Source organism: Odocoileus virginianus, chromosome 22 (genome assembly GCF_023699985.2).
Source record: "Odocoileus virginianus isolate 20LAN1187 ecotype Illinois chromosome 22, Ovbor_1.2, whole genome shotgun sequence".
Lineage (NCBI taxonomy): Eukaryota > Metazoa > Chordata > Mammalia > Artiodactyla > Cervidae > Odocoileus > Odocoileus virginianus.
The window spans coordinates 37,526,076-37,546,627 of record NC_069695.1 but is presented as its reverse complement, the minus strand read 5'-3'; the positions used below and the strand labels follow the sequence as shown (position 1 = coordinate 37,546,627).

Below are 20,552 nucleotides of genomic sequence, written 5' to 3'. Positions count from 1 at the left end.
CAGCTGTGGTCCTACAAGACCCACCCAGCCTGGTTCTCTTGGTCTCCTAGCAACCCCCCTGCCCACCCCACTAGCCACAGAACTCAAAATCAATGTTCCCCACCGTGGCCCTGGGCCTCCTGGTTCTCTCCAGCTCAGGTCCCCCACAAACCCTCCCTCGGCAGCTGCAGGGAAGAGAACAGTAAAAGTCTATTGCAGCTATAAAAGGCATTAGCCATCTGAACACTCGTCCACGGTGCCCCGGCAGCCATCTATCCTTAAGCAGGAAATATTGTTTAATGCCGATGGTAATGAGCGAATCAAATTTTGAAAATTAAACCGGAATTGGAGCATTAGAGCCAGGGCGCTGGCATTTGGCAAGTCAAGTGTTGCGGCTGCCACCCGCCTCCGCCCCGCTCAGGGTCCCTCATCCTGCACAGCCAGCAAGATGCTTCCCCGCACGTCTGGAGCCCTGAGGCACCATCCTGAAATATGCCCCATAGGAGCCTGTCCTCATCTTGCCATCAGAGTCTTGCTTCTCTGTTTTCTGGGCTCTCCTTTTAAAATGCAAAGCCTATCAGCCAGAGCCCCATTCTGCCCGGATATTCTGAGTGGATGAGAGAGGAGATTGTTTCCCTCCTGGAGGGGCTGGAGCAAGCATGATGCTGTTGCTTTCCAGTCACTAAGTTGTGTCCAGTTTTTTGCTACTCCACGGACTGTGGCGTGCCAGGCTTCCTTGTCCTTTACTATCTCCTGGAGTTTGCTCAAACTCATGTCTGTCTGAGTCGGTGATACCATCTGACCATCTCATCCTGTCGTTCCCATATCCTCCTGTCCTCAATCTTTCCCAGCATCAGGGTCTTTCCCAAGCATGAGATCCTGGCAACTAGATTCCTCTGCCTTTTCACTGGCACTTAAGGCTTCCTGGAGGTGTTCCCCAGTGCTAGTAGGCTGGGAAACTGAAACTCAGAATTAGATTGAGGTTCTGGGAAAAGGAATAAGACTCCCAAGACCAGAGGACTGGGAGACGAGTGTGTTGGGGGCAGGGTGGGTGTAGGGTAGGCCAGAGGCACCTGGGAAAGCAAAGCCCAAACTTCCCCACCCCTCCCCCGGACCCCCAGGCAGGAAGCAAATGAAAAGAACAACCGAAAAGGGCCCTCTCATCTTTCAGTCTTTGCTCACATTCTGTTGTGGGCCTGGTGATCCTGCTCCTGAGCCGTGGACATTGTAACTCCAGGCCACCTCCTCCAGGAAGCGCTCAGGGTGTTGCCACTGCCCCTTCCCCGACTAGTCCCTACAGACGTGCCGGAAGTTGGAAGGTGAGCTTACTGCAGCCACCTACCAGGCTAGAGACCAGCCTCCTGCGTCCCTGGGGGTGACCACTCCCACACTGTCTCAGCGGCTTCACACTCAGGGATACCTTCAGTCCATTTACACCCTGGCCCTGAGGTCTTTCCTGACTTGACCTTCCGTGAAGGTGGCCTTTGTGGCCCAGTCCCAGCAGCATCTGCCCGAACATCTCCTCAGAGAAGCAACCACAGCTTCACACCCCAAAATGGGCTCAGGCTGAGGGTTAGCCCGCCGTCACCCAGGGACCCTGCCTCCCTCAGGCAGGAGGACTCTGGGCAGGGCCTTCTCAGCTTGGCCCGGGACACGGGAGTCTGTGTGGATGATGGCGCGGGAGCCTCTGGTCTCCCCCCACCCCGCCCCCCACTGTGACCTCTGCCGCCTTGAGTCAGGGCCCGGAGCTCCATTTCCTCTTCCTCTTGGATGGAGAACCCCAGGTCAGGGTCATCACCGTTCTACCACTGCCGGTTGCTTCATGCTGCCGCACGTCCTAGGAGTCTACCATCCACATGAGGATGGCCTAGTTATTCCCATTTCTGACACCGGGGTGGGTAAGGAAGTATGTAGCCAAAGGCAGCAGGGCAGGAGGGTGAGCCAGCGGGCCTGGGCCAGAGGAGACTGACGATCAGAGTCGTTTCACTCCCGGGTCTGAAAGACAAGCCTTAGAATCACTCACTCGGCGCCAAAGCCAACTGGAAATAAAGAGGAACCTAGAAACAAATAAACCTTTGCACTGGGTGGGGTCAATCCAAGATCACCCAGAAGTGAGCCTAGAGCCAGGTTTCTTTGGTTCCTGGTGGCCTTCCAGAAAGGGAGATTTGAACAGTCAGGAAGAGGGGGAGCCTGGCCCCCTTCACCTTGAGAAAGTCCTCAAACAAGAAGGACCCAGGTGTAGGATGGAGAACCAAGAATCGGCCGTAAGGGATGACTTCAGGGAGGGAAAGAAGGAATCAGAAAAAAAAAAACCTGGCAAAAGGGAAGTGGCTGGCTAGAAAGGCATGTGGGGATTTAATGAATTTTAATGCAACCAGAAAGCTGTCATAATGAAACCAGAGGAACACATTCAGAAGTCAGGAAAGGAGATGTAGTCATAGCATCTGAGTCTGGCTCCAAGGAGACTGGGCCTTCTCTTCCCTCCCAGGTCCTTCCTGGGAGGCAGTGTCTGAGCAGGAGGGTCAGGCATGAGGAGAGGGGAGGTTGCCACTTCTTTGTCTTCCCAGCAATCCCATTAACTCAGAGTCTTTAAAAGGTGCTGGGAGAGGGGGAAGACGGGGATGACCTGGGAGCAGAGTTTCAAGGCTCCACTGAAGGCTTCAAAACTCAGTTTACTTCCTGTAAAATGTCGCTGTGCTTCTGGGAGTTAAACCTAAGTCCCTCTCCCTCCCACTTCTGTCTCTGCCGTTTCCTTCTGTCCATCTCTACTCTCAGCTCTTTATTTCTAATTCTTTTTCCTCTGTCTCTGCCATTTCTGTCCCTCCCTTTTCTGTATGAATCCATCACCTTCTGTCCCTCCTCAGTTTCACCCCTTCCATTCCTGCTCAGGCCCCCAGTCTCTGCTTCCCCCAGTCCACAGCTTGGAGTTGGTGAGGGCTGGAGATGGGGCGGGGGTGTGCCCCTCCCTGCCAGGGCCTGAGCATCAGAGTGGAATCCAAGCTCAGAGCTTTGGCTGGAGCCCCCGCCCTGATGGTGGAGGTCCAAGCCGGTGTGTCCTGACCCAGCCCTGGTGGCAGGAACTGGCACTGATACCGTGTGGGCACGGAAGGAGCACCTTGTCAGGGAGAGCTTGCCCAGTGCTGAGTGCTCCAGGCTGGGGGTAACAGTAGGGCAGCAGTCAGCCTTCCTGAAGAGGAGGACTCTAGGGTGGCCTGTGAAGCCGGGTAGGACCTGGAGGTTTCCTCTGCTCCAGAGCCCACTCAGCCCCCATCTCTACGTGAACTCTCCTGGCAGTGTGGGTGATGGGAGTGCTTTGGGGCAGGAGGTACCAACCACCCTGGATCCAGAAGGACATGGGCCTGGAGTGCCCTTGCATTCTATGGAAACCATGAACACATGGCTGTCTGCAGTTTTGGAGTGTGCATTTCTGCAGCCTTGGCTGTGCATGTCAGTCACTGAATAGTCAACAAACATTGAGTGGGTGTCTGCCACCACAAGGACCACGTTCCAGCAAACTATGGCTACTTAACAATTCAGCCCCAAATGGAGTGGTGTAAAACAACCATTTCCTACACTCATGGATTCTGTGGGTCAGGAATTCAGGCTGGGCACAGCTTGGAAGGCCTGTCTCTCCTCCAGGCTGTCTGGGCCTCGGCTGGAAGACTCACGGGCTGGGGGCTGGAATCATCTCAGGACTCATTCACTCCATGTCTGATGGCTAATGCTGGCTGTCAGCTGGAGGCCTGGGCTCCTTTCCATGTGGACTCCTGGTGTGGGTGTTAGGGGCTCTTCCCAGCATGGTGACTGGTTACCACAGAACAACTATCCCTGAAAGAGCAGAGAGTGGAAGCTGATCCTTTTTATGACCCAGCCTTGAAAGGCATCTGGTGTTACTTCTGCCATTCTTTATGGGTTAGAAAGGTCACAGCCCAGCCCAGATTCAAGGGGAGGAAACATAGATCCCACCTCCCTGGGAGGAATGAAAGTCACAGGGCAATAGGAGCTTGTGGGATGGGAAACATTTTTGCAGTCATAAGCTACTACAAATCCACACAGCCTGATGCAATCCCTGTCACCCTAAGCTCACACCTGAGTGTTGTCAACAAACCATTTGGTACTCAATACAATTGTGTGTGTGTGGGGGGGCGGGTGTCTGCTGAGGGAGCCCAGTCTTCAGAAACTGGGTCCTCCAAAGCGCCCAGGACTGAATTTTGTAGAATGAATAGGAAGGGGCAAGAAGAGGGAGCACCAGATGGAGGTAAGAACATGTGAGGCAGAAACGAGGTTGCCCCTCTGAATGGCATAGGGCATGCATTCATTCATTCCATAGCTCAGTCCTGTGGGCCTACTAGGTGCCTCTACCACCTCCAGCAGAGGCCTAGCCTCTTCGCTAGGGGAGCCTACTTTGAGGGATGGGGAGCTAGACGGAAACTCACTACTCAGGCAAAGCAGTAAATAATTGTCCTTGGAATTTTGCACCAGGAGACGGGTTGAGACAGAGAATGAAGAAGCATAAAGAGGGGTTTTGATGAGAAAGCAATATTTAAGCGGAGACCTAGCATTAGAGGATTCAGCTTTGTGACGTGGAGGCCACTCCAGGCCAAGAGAACAGCGTGTACACAGGCCCTGTGGCCCACCCGCCAGCTATGAATTAATATTGGCCTCTGGGGGTGAAAGTGGCTGAGGAAGACAGTGAGCGTCTAAGAGGAGGGAGGAAGAGGATGGAGGGCTGTCCAAAGGACCTGTGGACCACAGGTGAGCAGCCAGCCCATTGGCCCGGCCCTCAGGCCGGAAGGGGCAGAGTCGCTGCAATCCCGCCCCCGCTCAGACGCAACCCCTCCCGCCTGCCCTCCCCCTCTGGCTCTGCCCCCCACCCCACTTCGTCCATCCCCTCGCCCGGTCGTTCCTCCCCTCGAGCGGTGCCCCACCGCCTCCCACCCGCCTCCCGCCCGCTGTTATCCCTCCCCTCCGGCTGTGAGCCCCCCTCCTGCCCCCTACCAGCTCCCACCCTTCCCCTCCGTAACCCTCCCTCCTTCCGCGGGCCGACCCCGTGCCTCCGGGTCCTTGGCCCGGGTAAGCATCTCCTAATTTTGTTCCAGAAGATAGAAAACTCTTCGTGGGTATGCTCAACAAGCAGCAGTCTGAGGACGATGTGCGCCGCCTCTTCGAGGCCTTTGGGAACATCGAGGAGTGCACCATTCTGCGCGGACCCGACGGCAACAGCAAGGGTGCGTGGGGGCGGGGCGAAAGGGTGGGCGGGGCGGAGCTAGAGGTGGGCGGTGTGGGGCGGGGCGAGGGGGCGGGGCGGGGCGAGGGGCGGACGGAGCCGAGCCGCGGATCTCTAGCCAGCCTGCTAGCGGAGTTCAGAGCCCCCTGGAGCTGGCCTGATCCGGCCAGCGGGGAAAGGCTGGTTGGAAGGTGCGAAGCTGTCAGGCCTGGGAGGAAGGAAATGCCGCGATCCGAGTCCAGACTGGGACGGGGCCAGTTAAGGGTCCTTTGACATCCTTGGCCGGCACAGGTCTTTGCCTCCTTGTGTAGCTCTGTGTTTGTCGGTGTCTCTCAATGTTTCTGGGTCTCACTCTGCTTTCCTTTGGGAGGCGCCCTCTCCCCTCGGCCCCTCCCGTCCTGCGTCTTTCACTCCTCGCGCCTCTCTGACCTTTCTCTGGGTCCAGTTGCCTTGGCTCAGCCTCTCCCGTCCCCCCAGGGTGCGCCTTTGTGAAGTATTCCTCCCACGCTGAGGCACAAGCCGCCATCAATGCTCTGCACGGCAGCCAGACCATGCCGGTGAGTGTGGCCGACCCTGGGGAGTGCGAGACGGGGCAATGAGGGACCCAGACATCTCTGCCATCCCGCACATCCTCAAGGCTCCGCCTGTCCTGGCGCCCGCTGGGCCACACGGTGCCAAACGCGTGCCCGCATAGCACGCTCGCAGCCTCCCCAGGAGACAGGAAGGCATTGCCAACAATCCCATTTCTCAGACAAGGACACTGAGGCCCAGAGATGCTAAAGAAGTAGCCCAAGGTCACCTAGGTAGAAAAAGCCTGCGGGGGAGTTAAGCTCCAGACTCCTTGGTGAGGCTTGGTGCTTGTTACCCTGCCCCCCTTCCCCTCCCCCGCCCCCAAAGCACCCCTGGAGAGGATCGGGTGGGCCCAGGCCAGGGAGCCGAGGCGGATGGGGCAGGGCTGGTGGGCCTCACATGCAGTCCCGGCTGCAGGGAGCCTCATCCAGTCTGGTGGTCAAGTTCGCCGACACCGATAAGGAGCGCACAATGCGGCGAATGCAGCAGATGGCTGGCCAGATGGGCATGTTCAACCCCATGGCCATCCCCTTCGGGGCCTACGGCGCCTACGCACAGGCAGTAAGTGGGGGCCCAGCGGGGCGGGGCCGGGGGTGGCAGTTCTCCGCAAAGCTTTGGAAGCGCTGACTGGAACAGGGAGAGAGGCTCGAGGTCTTGCTGACTCCACCGCACCCCTGCCACCACTCAAGGGAAGGGTGTCCTTCCACCTTCTGGTTACTCCTAGCAGGGATCCTGTGAGGTGCTTCAAAGCGCCCCTCACTCACACTTCCCCTGAGGTCCTCTCAGGCCCATTCTCCCACATGGGGGTGGGCTCTGCCAGCATCGCCCTTCAGCTGCCTCCTGGACTTGTGACCACAACCCCCACACCGGTGGCACTAAGGTAGGCCAGGGCTCTGGTTCTAAAACTGCAAACTCACCTCGCTTCTTCAGCAGTGTCCAAATGGCCAGTTTCAACAACCTTCCCAGTCCCTGTTCACCTCTGGGTTTCATTTAGGATGCTCCTGTAGCCTCTACCCTTCAGACTCCAAGTTAGGACCATCCCGAACAGAAACCATGCCAAGTTAGGTCTACAGCAGCTCATCCAGGTGTCTCTAGAGCTTTGGATGTCACATCTCCATGAACCACAGGACTAGCTGGCACACTTGGAGCCCTGAGAACTAGGGCAGGCGTGGGGAAGGCTCAGGGCTGTCAGAGAGGGGAGGAGAGACATGCATCTGAGCTCCTTGGGGTTGATGGCCTGGGAGCTGGTCTCCAGGAACAGGAGCTGAATGACCCTTTGGTGGGGAGGGCCGCCCTCCTGGAAGCGCATGATATTTTTTCCACTCCCTCTGCCCCAGCTGATGCAGCAGCAAGCGGCCCTAATGGCATCAGTCGCACAGGGCGGCTACCTGAACCCCATGGCTGCCTTCGCCGCCGCCCAGATGCAGCAGATGGCGGCCCTCAACATGAACGGCCTGGCGGCCGCACCCATGACCCCAACCTCAGGTGAGTGGGCAGGTACCAACACGAGGCCTGGCCTAGCAGGAAAACTGCTGACCCCAGGTTGGTACCTTGGTTTGGCGAATTTCAGCTACAAACGGACCATCCTGTGTCAAGAGCACTGGGTGTCTTGGCCCAGTGCCGGCATCATCCTTGAGCAGTTTGTCTCAAAAATGTTCTGATTCCTAAGGACCCATGGGAAGATGGGATGTGGAACCCCTGCTGTCCAAGATACGATTTCAGAGTGGCGACAGTTTCACTTGAGTTGTTAAGCCATGTCAAGAAGCAGTTCATGTTGATCTGTAGTATAGAGATCTGGAAAGAAATTGACATGAACACATCTCCCTTTGAGGTCTGAGGGAGAAGAGCCCTGCCCATTTTGTGGCCCTGTTTGGTCCCTGGTCCAAACACAGAAGGAGCCCCATTTTTCATTTTCCTTTAACCCAACCTAGATTCACTGATTTTTTCCAAGACAACTACAGAACAAGCAAGAGAGAACTGCAAGAGTTGCTAAAGGACAGAGGGGTTGAAAACAGCTCTACTTACAAAGCATGTTTTTAATTGGATCTTGGCTGTTATCCAGTTCAATGATTCTCAACCAGGGCAGTTTTGCCCCTTGCCCCCAAATATCTAGCAATGTCCTGAGACATTGTTGGTTGTCACAACTGAAGGAGTACTGTAATCTGATAGAGAGCAGGGGTGCTGCTAAATATCCTGTGATGCACAGGATAGCTCCCTTCAAAGAAATGTGTGGCGATAAATGCCAGTAGTTTCAAAGTGAAGCATCCCTGTCTAGCTCCAAGGACTGGGCTCTCATTCATCAAGCTTCCTTGGCTTTCTGCTCTCAGGCCATAGTAGCAGTATCCCAACATCCAGGAGCTATTCCTTTCCCAGCTAAAAACTATAAAAGGCTGTGCCATCTCTAGCCTCAACTTGAGCACCACCCCACAGCTCTGACCCCCAACCTGGAGACACTCCTGATGACCTCAGGTCCTTATCCACAGAGAGACCCTCCCTGCTTCCTACATGAAGAGAAAGGCCCTTTCCAGCCTCTGGGGCCTCAGTACAATAAAGATGCCACCCACACCTGGTGTAGGGAGGGCAGTGTGCTGTCATCTAATCCCAACTTTACCCTCACCATAGTGAGCATCACCATTGTCTTAACTGGAGGTAGCCAGGGTGTCTAATTTGTATATGAAAAGGGCTGAATCTGAACTCTGCAAAGGCCTTTCTCCCTCAATGCAAGAAAGCACCACAATTAAGACTCCCTCCACCTGAGTATCAAGACTCCCTCATGGGAAGGCAGATCAGCCCATCAGTGTACCAGTCAAGATAGCAGAGAGCAGAGCCACAGCTTAGAATCCCCTTGGTGGCCAAACAAGGACCAGTCCATCCTGACTTAGCTGGGGTGAGCACGAACCATTGAAAAAGACTAAAAGAAGACCGACTGTGGTCAAAGTCATGGACACTTAGAGGTCTATGTGCTACAGCTCCAAGGTTGAGCAGTCAGTGGTCAGGGAAGTCTTTGTAGGGAAGGTGGGATTTGGACTCCAATTTGAAGAATAGATACAGTTGGGATGAGTAGAGTCATTACACGTAGGGAGATAACCCAAGGCCTGATTCACAGGTCGGACTGAGTTGATGTGTGAGGTCCAAGTCTGTGCCCGGGCCCTTGGAGCCAGGGGGTGGAGATCCATGGGTCGACCTTCATTGCCTTTGTTCTGCCTGTCTCCCCTCTTCCACCCCGCATCACTTCTAAAACCAGGAGGCAGCACCCCTCCAGGCATCACTGCACCAGCCGTGCCTAGCATCCCGTCCCCCATTGGGGTGAACGGCTTCACCGGCCTCCCCCCACAGGCCAATGGGCAACCCGCTGCAGAAGCTGTATTTGCCAATGGCATCCACCCCTACCCAGGTAAGCACATATGGTACCCCTTCCTTCTCCATGCGGCATGCTCCTCATCCTTTCCTGTCCCTGCCCTCACTGTTATCATGGGAATGTGTGGCTCCTTCCCTCTGTCTGTTCTTTGGTGGAACCCCAAATGTGATCAGGGAGAGATCCTGCCCTCCTTCAGGGAGCTTCTGATGGGAGAGAAGACAGATCCATGGATGTTTGTCGGTCTGATGGGTGAGAAAAAAACCCATTTCTGGGACTCCCTCAGGGCAGAGAAGAGAATAGATGAGTTGTCCAACCAGGTAGAGAGAGGCTGCTACACTGCTACGTCACTTTAGTCATGTCCGACTCTGTGCGACCCTATAGACAGCAGCCCACCAGGCTCCCTCGTCCCTGGGATTCTCCAGGCAAGAACACTGGAGTGGGTTGCCACTTCCTTCTCCAATGCATGAAAGTGAAAAGTGAAAGTGAAGTTGCTCAGTCATGTCCGACTCTTCGAGACCCCATGGACTGCAGCCCACCAGGCTCCTCCATCCATGGGATTTTCCAGGCAAGAGTACTGAAGTGGGGTGCCATTGCCTTCCCCAAAAGAGAGGCTAGTAACTGCAAATTACTTGAGAGTGAATTTGATCCAAAGAAGTGAGGGAATAGATGCCAAAAGAATAATTATATTTAGTTTTAAGTAGGAAAAGACTCTTCCAGGAAGAAAGTGGAGGTATATAGATTGCTAGACTGGTTAGTACCCACCACTTCGGTCCCTTGCTGCATACCAAAACTGTGGTCAGCACCTTGAACAGAGGACCAAAACCTTGGACAGCTCCTGGGTCCTGCTTGAATTCTGGCACACAGGAAGATCCAGGAGACCTGCCCTTGAATAACTTTCAGTTCAGTCCAGAGGCTCAGTCGTGTCCGACTCTTTGTGACCTCATGGACTGCAGCATGCCAGGCCTCCCATTCAATCACCAACTCCTAGAGTTTATTCAAACTCAGGTCCGTTGAGTCAGTGACGCCATCCAACCATCTCATCGTCTGTTGTCCCCTTCTCTTCCTGCCTTCAATCTTTCCCTGCATCAGGGTCTTTTCCATTGAGTCACTTCTTTGCATCAGGTGGCCACACTATTGGAGTTTCAGCTTCAGCATCCGTCCTTTCAGTGAACATTCAGGACTACTTTCCTTTAGGATTGACTGGTTTGATCTCCTTGCAGTCCAAGGGACTCTCTCTTTGTTCCTCTAAAATTTGAATAACTTCGTTCCTCTAAAATTTGGCAGTTCTGTGATAAGACTGCCCAGTTGACTTGAAGCAGGGCCTCTCTCTGGTCTTGAGGGTGGACTTGCATTGGAGCAGGGAAGGTGGGCCCAAAGCTCTAGAGTAGACCGGTAAGAGGCAATGCAATAGGATGATGAGAGCTGTGTCCTCCTTCTTGGAGGGCAGGTGATGAGGTCACAGAGTCCCCATAAGCCCCAGTTAGTGCCCAATCTGTGACATATGAAAGGGGGGCCCCAGAAAGAGGGCAGGACATGGTCTGATCTCTGAGGAGATCAGAATCCAGGCAGGAGTACAGTATGCATCAACAGAATAATGAGGCAATATGGTACAGCAGAGTTTCATCAAGAGTGAGTGTTCTCTGACTTGAGATGCTTAAGGATTCAACTGAAGGGAGAGTTCATTGTGCACGGATGAGCAAGGAGCAGTGTGCTGCGGAGGGGCCGTCCTGATGGGGCAGAGGGTGTAAGGACGTTGGCCCAACTAGAGCAGAGGAGGGCAGCCTTGGGGGGCACATTAGTGCTCTGCACTCTTGTTGCCCGCCAGAATCTACTGGCCTTGCAAACCCACAGACGCCCAGATTCCGATTTCAGCATTCTGAAGTGAGGCCCAGACACCCAGAGAATATACAAGCTCCACCAGCAGCAGAGGACAAGGTCACCGAGCCAGAGAGAAATGGAGGAGAATTTCCTGACTTTGAACTTGGAGTTGCTGTTTATCCCCTCCCCGTGTTTTCCCACACCTCACCCCTCAGTGCATAGCAAAGAGGTCAGAGAAGCCTAGAGGATGAAGTGACAGGGCCTAGAGGGGGATCTGAAGTGTTGTTGAAGGGTGAAGGCTCCAGGCTGGGAGGGGCTTGGCAAGCTGGAGGTGGGAGAGACCCCACCCATCTCAGGTTCCTGGGCTCCTCCTCAGTCAGGCTCGTGGGCTGGGAGATGCAGTCCCCAGCACATCTGAGTGGTTTCACCGCCCCCTCCCCTCCCTGCCCACAGGCCCATCTGGATCTCTGGATTTTGACAAACCTGTTCTTTCCCCACCCCCACCAACATCTGTGAACTATTTCCCTCATGGAATTTGGAAGGGTTTCTCTCCCCCATTTGTAACAATCTGGCACATCCCATAAACAATCCCCTGCCAAAGCAGGAGGGAGGGATGAAGGGAAGGAAAGAAAAAAAGTAGTACATTAAAAAAATTAATTTACCATCTTTAAATGTGGAGTTTGGAGCTGCTATAATGAGCGAGATCCTTCAAAGTGTTCATTCTTTGGCAGTTACTAATGAGGCCATTAAGCAGAGAAGTAGAGAGGAGGCTCTGAAATGCTTTTCTCCACTACCTAGCCCCAGGTAGCATCTCTACTCTCCCCTCTTGCCCTCCAGATCATGCCGGAAGTGCACAGTGTGGCCTTTTCTGCCACATAACACCATGAAGGGGTGGCTTTTGAAATGATAAGGATTGTTCATTCCTCTCTGCGTCGCACTATTTGCTGAGCACTTGCTGTGATCCTGGCATCATTGCAGAGGGACCTGCCATATAAGTCATACACATTATGTTCTGCCTAGGGCCCAAACTTTGCCCAAAGAAGAGATATCTTTTTTCTAGATGGTATAAAGGCCAGTTCCAGAGCTGGGTAGACCACGAGGACAAGCAAGATAGCTCTCTCTCTCCAGGGAGCTAGGGCTGGTGCAAGAGTCAGGTGGGGAGGGAGCAGGCGGTCACATGGCCAAGCACCACCACTGCCACCTCTCCAGTGTCCACCCTGGGTGAAACAGAGGGATAGGTTTTGTCCTGGACAACCGCAGGTGGGAAGGAACCTGCATCCTTACCCATCTTTAGCTCACCCCTCTGAGCTGTGCCCTCCCCCAAGGACCTCTGGCCCAGGACTTTCCCTTGCCCCCCTGACACCTAGTGCTATCATTCTGGTGTGACTTTACTGAGAGGTTCAGGGGAGGGAGCTCAGACAGGAGGATTGGGAATTCTTCCTGGTCTACTGGCCCCGGAGCCTGGCATGGCCAGTTAGCTTGGCTAGTTTGGGTCACCAGGCAGATAAACATGGATGGTTTCCTTTCTATCTCCCTGTGTTCTCCAGCTGGTCTCAAAGGTAATGAGGCTGGATATTTCCCCATCCACCTCCCTGGGTCCCCAAGGCCAGCCCACTCCCACTTCGGTCATCACTGACCTTCATCACCAAAGGCAGAGCTCACCGTTGGTCCATGCACCATCCAGACTTTTGCCCACCATGTCTGCAGACACCACAAAGGCAACAGAAGTGAACCGAGCCTGTTCCCCAGTCCAGCTTCCCCGGGTTGCTTGCCAAAGTATCCGCCTCTGGTGCTCTGGCACTGGGCGGTGGATATCCAGTCATGAGATTGGGTGTGATAAGGCCCTTGGTCTTCTGGTTCCCTGATGTCTGTGGGCACCGTGGGGCAGATCTCATTTGTGTGGTCGGTCCTACCACGGGCATGCCTGGGAATGGAAGGCCTGTGTGCCTCATGCAAACTCCTAAAGAATTTGGGAGGGGGTCCCTCTATTTGAGCAGGCGTGGGTGGTCCAGAGAGAATGGCAGGATGAGGCCTCCATGCTCTTTCAGGTTCTGCCCCCCAGTTCCGCTGGGGACTAGGGATAAGTGAGGAGGAGACCACCCTCCTAACAGCCTCTGGCCCCCTTGCCTGCTCTCACACAGGCCTTCTCCAGGACCACATCCCTCAGGTGTCCCCCCACCCAGCCCCTCATGGTCAAGGCCCCTCTGTTGTCTCCTTCCCCGCCCTCCCCAGCCTTCTGCATGAGCCTCCCAAACCCTCTGCTGTCCCCTAAAGCGGCAGCCTGCAGCCCCCACCCAGGGGGAGCAGCCCACCACCCTCCTGAGGGCCCAGGCTGGGGAAAGGGCCGCCCCCTCCCAGCCATTCAGGGAGCCTACCTCAGATGCCCCAGGACAGGGACCACAGTGGCCGGGAAGGCAGTGTGGCCGCAGCGGTATCTCCAGGGGCGTGGCGGGGGAGGGGCTGGTTTGAGCAGGCATTGCTGACCTCTGCCCTTTGGCTCCCCTGCAGCGCAGAGCCCCACGGCCGCGGACCCCCTGCAGCAGGCCTACGCCGGAGTGCAGCAGTATGCAGGTCGTTAGTATCCACGCGTCCCCACGGTGGTCCCCACGGTGGTCCCCGGCTGCGGGCACCTCCCTGTGCCTGGGCACTGTTGCCCCGCCCCACCCAAGCCTGGGCTTAGCAGTGTGGGGGTTCGGGGGAGTGGGGAGGGGCTGACAGGGAGCTGTGGTCCCTCCACCAGGCTGCCTCGCTCTCTGCAGGCGTCCTTTGGTGATCAGGCTCAGATTACCTCACCCTCATTCATCCTGGCAGTGGCGGGGGGATCAGAACCCCATTTGAGCTGGTGAGCTGGGCTAAGCTTTAGTCTTGCTGTGAAGCGGCATCTCTGAGGCCAGATGTCCCGCCCCCATGGTGCTGCCAGGGTGGGTCTGTCCAGGGGCACCAGCCTCCCAGCAGCACCGCATGAGACTGGAGCTGGGGGGCCACTGGCCCAGAAAGCACAGATGCCTGTTTGAAGGAGGGCAGCTTCCATTCCCCCCAACTCTCAGCCACACACAGGCAACAGGAGTGGGGCCCGAGCGAGAAAGACAGGGAACACGGAGGACAGGCCGCCAGAGGTAGAAAAAAGGAGAAGTGGGCAGGTGGCCTCGGGTCACTGAATGGGGAGGTGATGAGCTACTGTGGGAAGCCCAAGGTCAGCTGTCAGCTAAGCTTCTATCCTGCCTCTGGGCTGGATAACACACACATGTGTGCAAACACACACACACCCCACAATCATCTCTGCCAACCAGGGTCCTGCTGTCTGGCCCCATCAGGGTTCCTACTTGTGTTCAGATGAGCTGGCAGTGTCTCCCCGGAGGGTAACGGGGCTGCCTGGTATATGGGGGTTCACATGAGCTGGCTGTCACCTAGAGTCCAGGGGAAGCTCTCTTCCTCACCTGCCGAGCCCCCCGAACCCCTTCTGGAGCCAGGCCAGGCTGAGGAGGGTCTAGCCAGTCCTGTGCCTTCTCTGACCCTTTTTCCATTTGAATAAGAAAGCATCAGATTTGTTCAATTCAGTCCTCAGCCCCTGGGGAACCAGCCACTGGCAGGATCCCAGAGGCCAAGCTCACACCTAGGGTGACTCCCCACCTCCCACACAGGTGCCATCTGAGCACGGGTGAGCACACACACATGCATACACCAGCATGCACACACACATGCATACACCAGCATGCACACACACATGCATACACTGGCACGCACACACACATGCATACACCGGCATGCACACACACATGCATACACTGGCATGCAGACATACATGCATACGCACATGCATACACCGGCATGCACACACACACGCATACACCGGCACGCACGCACACACGCATACACCGGCATGCACACACACATGCACACACTGACATGCACACACATGTGTATGCACATGCACACACATTCATACACCAGCATGCACACACACATGCGCACGCACATGCACACACTGGCACGCACGCACACATGCACACACACACACATGCATACACCGGCATGCACACACACATGCACACACACCAGTGCATGTATGCAACTTCTAGTCTTCCCTTTACTGCTTCTCCTTCATTACTGCTAAGAACCGACTTTATGTTAAAAGTGTATTTTTTTCACTGGTCTGCTTTGACTGCTCACCACTGAAACTTCTCTCTTTCTTCCTGCCTCTCACCCTGTCTCTCTTCGTGTCACTGTCACCGTCTCTTGCTCTTGCCTCTTCCCTTGGGTCCTCCAGCAGCCGCCTACCCTGCTGCCTATGGTCAGATAAGCCAGGCCTTTCCTCAGCCACCTCCAATGATCCCCCAGCAACAGAGAGAAGGTGAGTCTGCCAGCGGGGCTCCTATGCCCCTCCCCCTTCTCCCCCCAAAGAGGCTGCTCCCCCAGGCCTTTGGCGGTGGTGTTCTGTTGGCACGGTGACCACATCTGTGTTGTGCCGAGGGTGAGGGGGGTTGCGGGACTGTGAGAGGTGGAGCGGAGGTGCATGTCACAGGCAACTCTGCAAACCCCACTGGAGGGAGGTAAGGACGGTGGGGGCCTGGAGGAGGTAGGGTCCAGGAGTCGCCCCTCCCACAATGGGCAGTGTTTGTCCAGCGGAGAGGAAGGGGAGACATAGGGATGCTTATGGCTGGGGTGGTGGCAGGAGTGGGGAGACCAGTTCCATCTAGGACAGAAGCTGTGCCCTCTCCGTGAGCAGGAGAGCCCACCTGGAGCTCCCAGGGCAGGATCCAAGGGTAGGTGAGGGGATGGGGTGCTCCGGTGTAGGCCTAGCAAAATAAGGGGATCCCAGAAAGCCGCCTTTGAGGCCCTGCTATGAGCAGGGCAGCAGGCCAATGGGCCTCAGATGCTGGAACCTCCTAGAGACCCTAAGAGTCTTCCCATTGCAGAGTCTGCAGCCCCATGGGGACTGGATAACAAGTCCAAGCTCGGAGATGCTCACAGAGACCAGTTTGATGGGGTCCTGTCTCCCACCACGTGAAAAGGGTCACTCTGCCAGTGAGGCCACCGCACCCACTCCAGTAGCCCACATGGCCAGAAAGGTCCAGTGGTTTCCAGATCGCTGGCTCGTAATCCTTGCAGCAGACGGTCCCAGAGCTATGGGAGGTGGGCTAGTCCTGGAAACGACCTAGGGGCTGTTAGTCCAAAGCTCTGTGGTCCCAAACAGGCCCCAGAGCCTGGACAGCTGAGAGCCTGGTCTTTGAAGCGAACCCTTCTAGGTTCGAGTCCTAGCTTGGCCTCTCCTCTCTCAGCCTTGGCGTCCTCACCTGTAGAATGAGGACAGTGGCAGTCACTCCCTAGAGGGGTGTGAGGATCACCTAGCTCAAGACTGTCTCCAGTCTCCAGCAGTGACCTGCTGATTTCTCACTGTTCATACTTCCCTTCTCTCACCAGTTGGTCACCCCCTCCAAAGTTGTACGTGAGGCATTCTCTCATTTCACGTGCAGGGGGCCGCTCCCGAGACCTGTGTCACCATCTTCCCAGGGCCCGTGAAGATCAAGCCACAGGAACCCAGCTGGGTGCACAGCGAGGCCCCCTGCTCGCTCCTGCAGCCACGTGCTGCTGCAGCTCCAAGTCACACCTGAGCCCATCAGTGAAGTGGGGGTGGGGGATAGGACATCAGCCTGCCTCTTCCAGCAGGTCCCCTCCCTGGGCTGTGGCCCTGGAGCCTGCCCTGCCCTCCTCCCTCCAGTCCGTGCCTTCCAGCACCACATCAGTCAGATCAGAGTCACAAGTGGTGGGGTCCAGCTTTGCCCATCTCAGGCCCAGAACTGTGCCCAAGGGCCCTTACTGCTTTTGTCACCACTGTGACGTCAGGCTGACCCACCCTTACCTTGTAGTCAGTGCCCTGCATCACTCTGGCCTGTGGCTCAGAGGTCTCTACACACACACACACACACACACACACACACACACCACACCTGCAGATCAGTGCTGCTTACCCCAACACACAGGACAGCCCCTACCACTGGCATAAACCCATCCCCTTCATCTGCTCCCTGTCCTACCTGCTACCTCACACTTTGTACCAGCCCATGCATCTAGCTCTGAACTCTTCCATGTACCTTCTCTCCATCTCAGAGCAGCTTCAGGCCCTCCCACCCCCATGCCTTGCTCCCTAGACCAGACCCTGTGTCGCCACTCTGGCAACACCAGTCCCCACTCTGGCCTCCCCTCGGGCAGGGGGGCCTCCCACTGTTGTCCCCATCCTCCCTGACTTGGGTACCCTGGGGGAGCAGGGAAGGGGGAGGGGTGAGATGTGAACCTAGATCTTTAGAGAGGTACACTGCATATAGGGGTGAGCTCACGGTGCTGGGAGTGGGGTCTTTGGGGAATTCTTTGGGGTCCTGAAGTCTTCAGATTTGGAGATGGGGAGATGGGTATCCAAGGCAGGGAGAACAGCAGGAGCAAAGCAAGGCATGGGTGCTGCCAAGTATGAGGTGAGCCTGGAAATGGAGCGGGATGGAGCCAGACCAAAGCCATGTCCAGTTTTGCATGAGGCATGAACAAGAAGGCTGTGTTCCTCCAGGCATGCCAGTGGTTAGCCTCTTTCCACCTGGTCACCACCACTTGTGTCAATGCCATTGAAATACCAGGACATGCTGGCTGCTGGGCAGGAACCACCTTCCAGCTCCCTTATCTTTTGAGTTGACCCTGAGAACAGATGCCTGAAGCCCCCGAGGGTGCCTGCCCCAGACCACCTGGGTTGTTGTGCCAGGGGACATGGTGCACTCCAGGCCCATCACTTTCTGTCTCTGGAGCTCCATTTCTCTTTTCTTCGAAGGCTGGGTTGTACCAGATTGATATCCAAAGTGCTATGGTTGTGCCATCTGGATGCTTGATAATCTGGGAATTAGGGAATGCACTGAGGGCTCCAGGGTAGCCCGAGAATGACAATGTATAGGCCCACTGTTGGGGGCGAGGGGGCAGGGGGCTAGCCTGGGACTGGGAGAGCTGGCCCTGTGGGGCTCAGCCACACAATGCTGAGGGGACTGAATGCAGAGGCTCTGCCCCTCGAGGCTCCTCGTCTCTTTTAAGGAGAACAGAAATAACATCCAAGCAGCTTGCAGGACTTGAGCTTGTAGGGAGGCCCCCAAGTTCAAGGTGGGTGTCAGAGTGCAGGGAGAGCAGAGTAGGAGTATGGGGAAGGCAAATGCTCCTGCCCCCTAGAAAGCGCCCCCTTCTGGCTGGAGAGAAATCTTCCCAGACCTACTGGAGAAAGAGCCTCAGTATTGCCCAGAATATGGGCTGTGGGAGCCCCAGAGCTGTGGGGACTCACATCTAGCTGGGAACTATCAAGGGACACATCCACAGGGTATGAACCAGTGAAAACATGCCATGGTTGGAGGGGAAGGGAGGTGGGTGTGGTGGGGAGGAAGGGCCACCAGGGCTTGAGGAATTCTGCACCGGGACCCCTGGCAGTGGGTGAGGGAGCTCGCTTGCACCTGTTCTGAAAGCGCCGTCCAGGGAGTGGAGGCCAGAGAGTAGGGATGGGCAGATGGTGTGGGGCAGGGACCAGGGCCGAGGAGCTCATTGGTTCACAGGGAGGCTTTGGTGGTCAGAGGACTCTTAGCTATCAGCTATGACCCTCAAGGGCACAGAAATAGATGGAAGATGTAAAAATAGAAGTCAGAAGTATGTCAGAAGTAGTTAGTCTTTGCAGGTGGCTCAGTGGTAAAGAATCAACCTGCAATGCAGCAGACATGGGTTCCATCCCTGGGTCAGGAAGATCCCCTGGAGTAGGAAATGGCAACCCATTCCAGTATTCTTGCCTGGAGAATCCCATGGACAGAGAAGCCTGGTGGGCTGCAGTCCATGGGGTCACAAAGAATGGGACACGACTTAGCAACTGAGCACACACACACAGTTTAAAAGGTCAAGTTTTATGTGGCACACTTTATTTTAGATGCAAGAAAAAGAGGAAGCAGCTTGGAGAGATTTCTCATTCAAAGAGCTAAAACTCAGCCTTTTGGTCATTTAAAAAGAAACACGTAAACTGAGCTGTAACTGAGCTGTAACACTCTTCCATCTGTCACTTCAAATTTTTGCTGCAGTGAGACAGAAACGAGGAAATTACATACTCCCCCATCAAATTCATAATTAATTTTGAAAGAAACTGCCAGTATGTTTTAATTTTTATAAAAAAATAAATTTATTTTAAAAGAAACATGCAAATCTTTAGCTATATGGAAATTTAGCTATCTGGAGTCCAAGAGGATTCAGGATTTCTGGGGCACTGAAATTTATGATAGGGAAGTAGAGAGAGAGGAGGACGCAGATCATGGAGACAGACAGCCTGGGTCTGGGTTCATATCCTGGTTCCATCACCTTCTAGCTACGTGACTTGGCAGGTGACTTAACCTCTCTGGCCTCAGCTTTCTTAGCTGTGAAGTGGGGATGACAGTAGCCTCAAGGCAGCTGTAAGGATTAAGTGAATTAACATATACATAAAGTGTACAGAGCAGCCCGGCATGCAGTTAGCACTACAGAAGTGGCAGGGCTCTTATTGTTGAAACGGGGAGTCTTTTATATGATGAAGCTGGTGGTACCCTTGCTTATGGGTATCCCATCACGAAACCTTTCTATGAAGCCCTTTCTGCTCACCTGGCTTGCTGCAGCAGGTGGGATAAATCTTGGTTTCCACCTTCAAGATTAGGGCTGACTTTAAGGTTCAGAGCAGCGGAGGGTAAGGCCTTTGGGAATCAAGTGGGAAAGAGTGGCTGCAGGCCAGGACAAAGGATGGGCATTCCAGGCCCCAGAGTCCTGCCTTTGGATGGGGGAAAATGGGGAGTGAGGCTTGCAGAGACAGGGCTGCCCCCAGCACTTCCCTCCATCCTCCCCTGTTGGGGAGGTGCTTGGCAGGTCTCCCTACCCACTGCCTCTCCTCAGCATCTCTCCTCCAAGACTAATCAGGCACTTTGACCCCATTCACTTGTTGCCTACACCCCTGGAGTCCTAGAGTTGCCAGGCACCCTGTGATGCAGAAAAGACCATTGAGGCACAGAGAGGTTCAGAGACTTGCTCGAGGGCAGAGTGGAGACCAGAGCTCAGACCCGGGCTCAACAGCTCCCCACTTTTCCGTGGCCGCTTTTGGACCTTGGATGAGACCCCCCTCCTAACCTCGCCCCTACCCCTCCCTGCTGCCGCTGCCTAACTCGCTCACCTCTCCTCTGTCTCTCTCTTCCCCCACCCCGCCATCCCTCCTCCCCCGACCCCCTCCCCCCCCCACCGCAGGGCCCGAGGGCTGTAACCTGTTCATCTACCATCTGCCCCAGGAGTTTGGGGACGCTGAGCTGATGCAGATGTTCCTCCCTTTCGGTAATGTCATCTCCTCGAAAGTGTTTGTGGATCGGGCGACTAACCAAAGTAAATGCTTTGGTGGGTAAAGATAACAAACCAACTTCACCTAGGACAGGGTGGTGTTCGCACCAATTTACCGGTGTCCAACTGCTTTTAACATGCTTCTTCACATCGCCGCACCCCCACTCCCAAGTGCTCCTGTGCCCAGCCTCCAGCCTCCATCTCTCACCCTTTTCTCTCTTCCGTTCTTTGGTTTCTTGGCTTTCCCTGCCC

General features: G+C 55.3%; 1 protein-coding gene across 50 annotated transcripts in view; it reads left to right on the top strand.

The window, feature by feature from the left end:
- The window catches only part of CELF4 (CUGBP Elav-like family member 4), a 311,899-nt gene that overhangs the window by 276,008 nt on the left and 15,339 nt on the right, over positions 1-20,552 (top strand). For 6 of the 50 annotated variants that reach the window (XM_070452877.1, XM_070452871.1, XM_070452882.1 and 3 more), the window contains exons 4-11: positions 5,079-5,207; positions 5,684-5,763; positions 6,194-6,337; positions 7,114-7,261; positions 9,021-9,170; positions 13,461-13,526; positions 15,220-15,303; positions 20,214-20,297. In XM_070452877.1, the coding sequence (XP_070308978.1) occupies positions 5,079-5,207; positions 5,684-5,763; positions 6,194-6,337; positions 7,114-7,261; positions 9,021-9,170; positions 13,461-13,526; positions 15,220-15,303; positions 20,214-20,297 (885 nt within the window). Of the gene's footprint in view, positions 1-5,078; positions 5,208-5,683; positions 5,764-6,193; positions 6,338-7,113; positions 7,262-9,020; positions 9,171-13,460; positions 13,527-15,219; positions 15,304-20,213; positions 20,358-20,552 lie in introns of all 50 variants that reach the window. The other 44 variants (XM_070452872.1, XM_070452879.1, XM_070452883.1 and 41 more) reach the window with 18 other exon arrangements.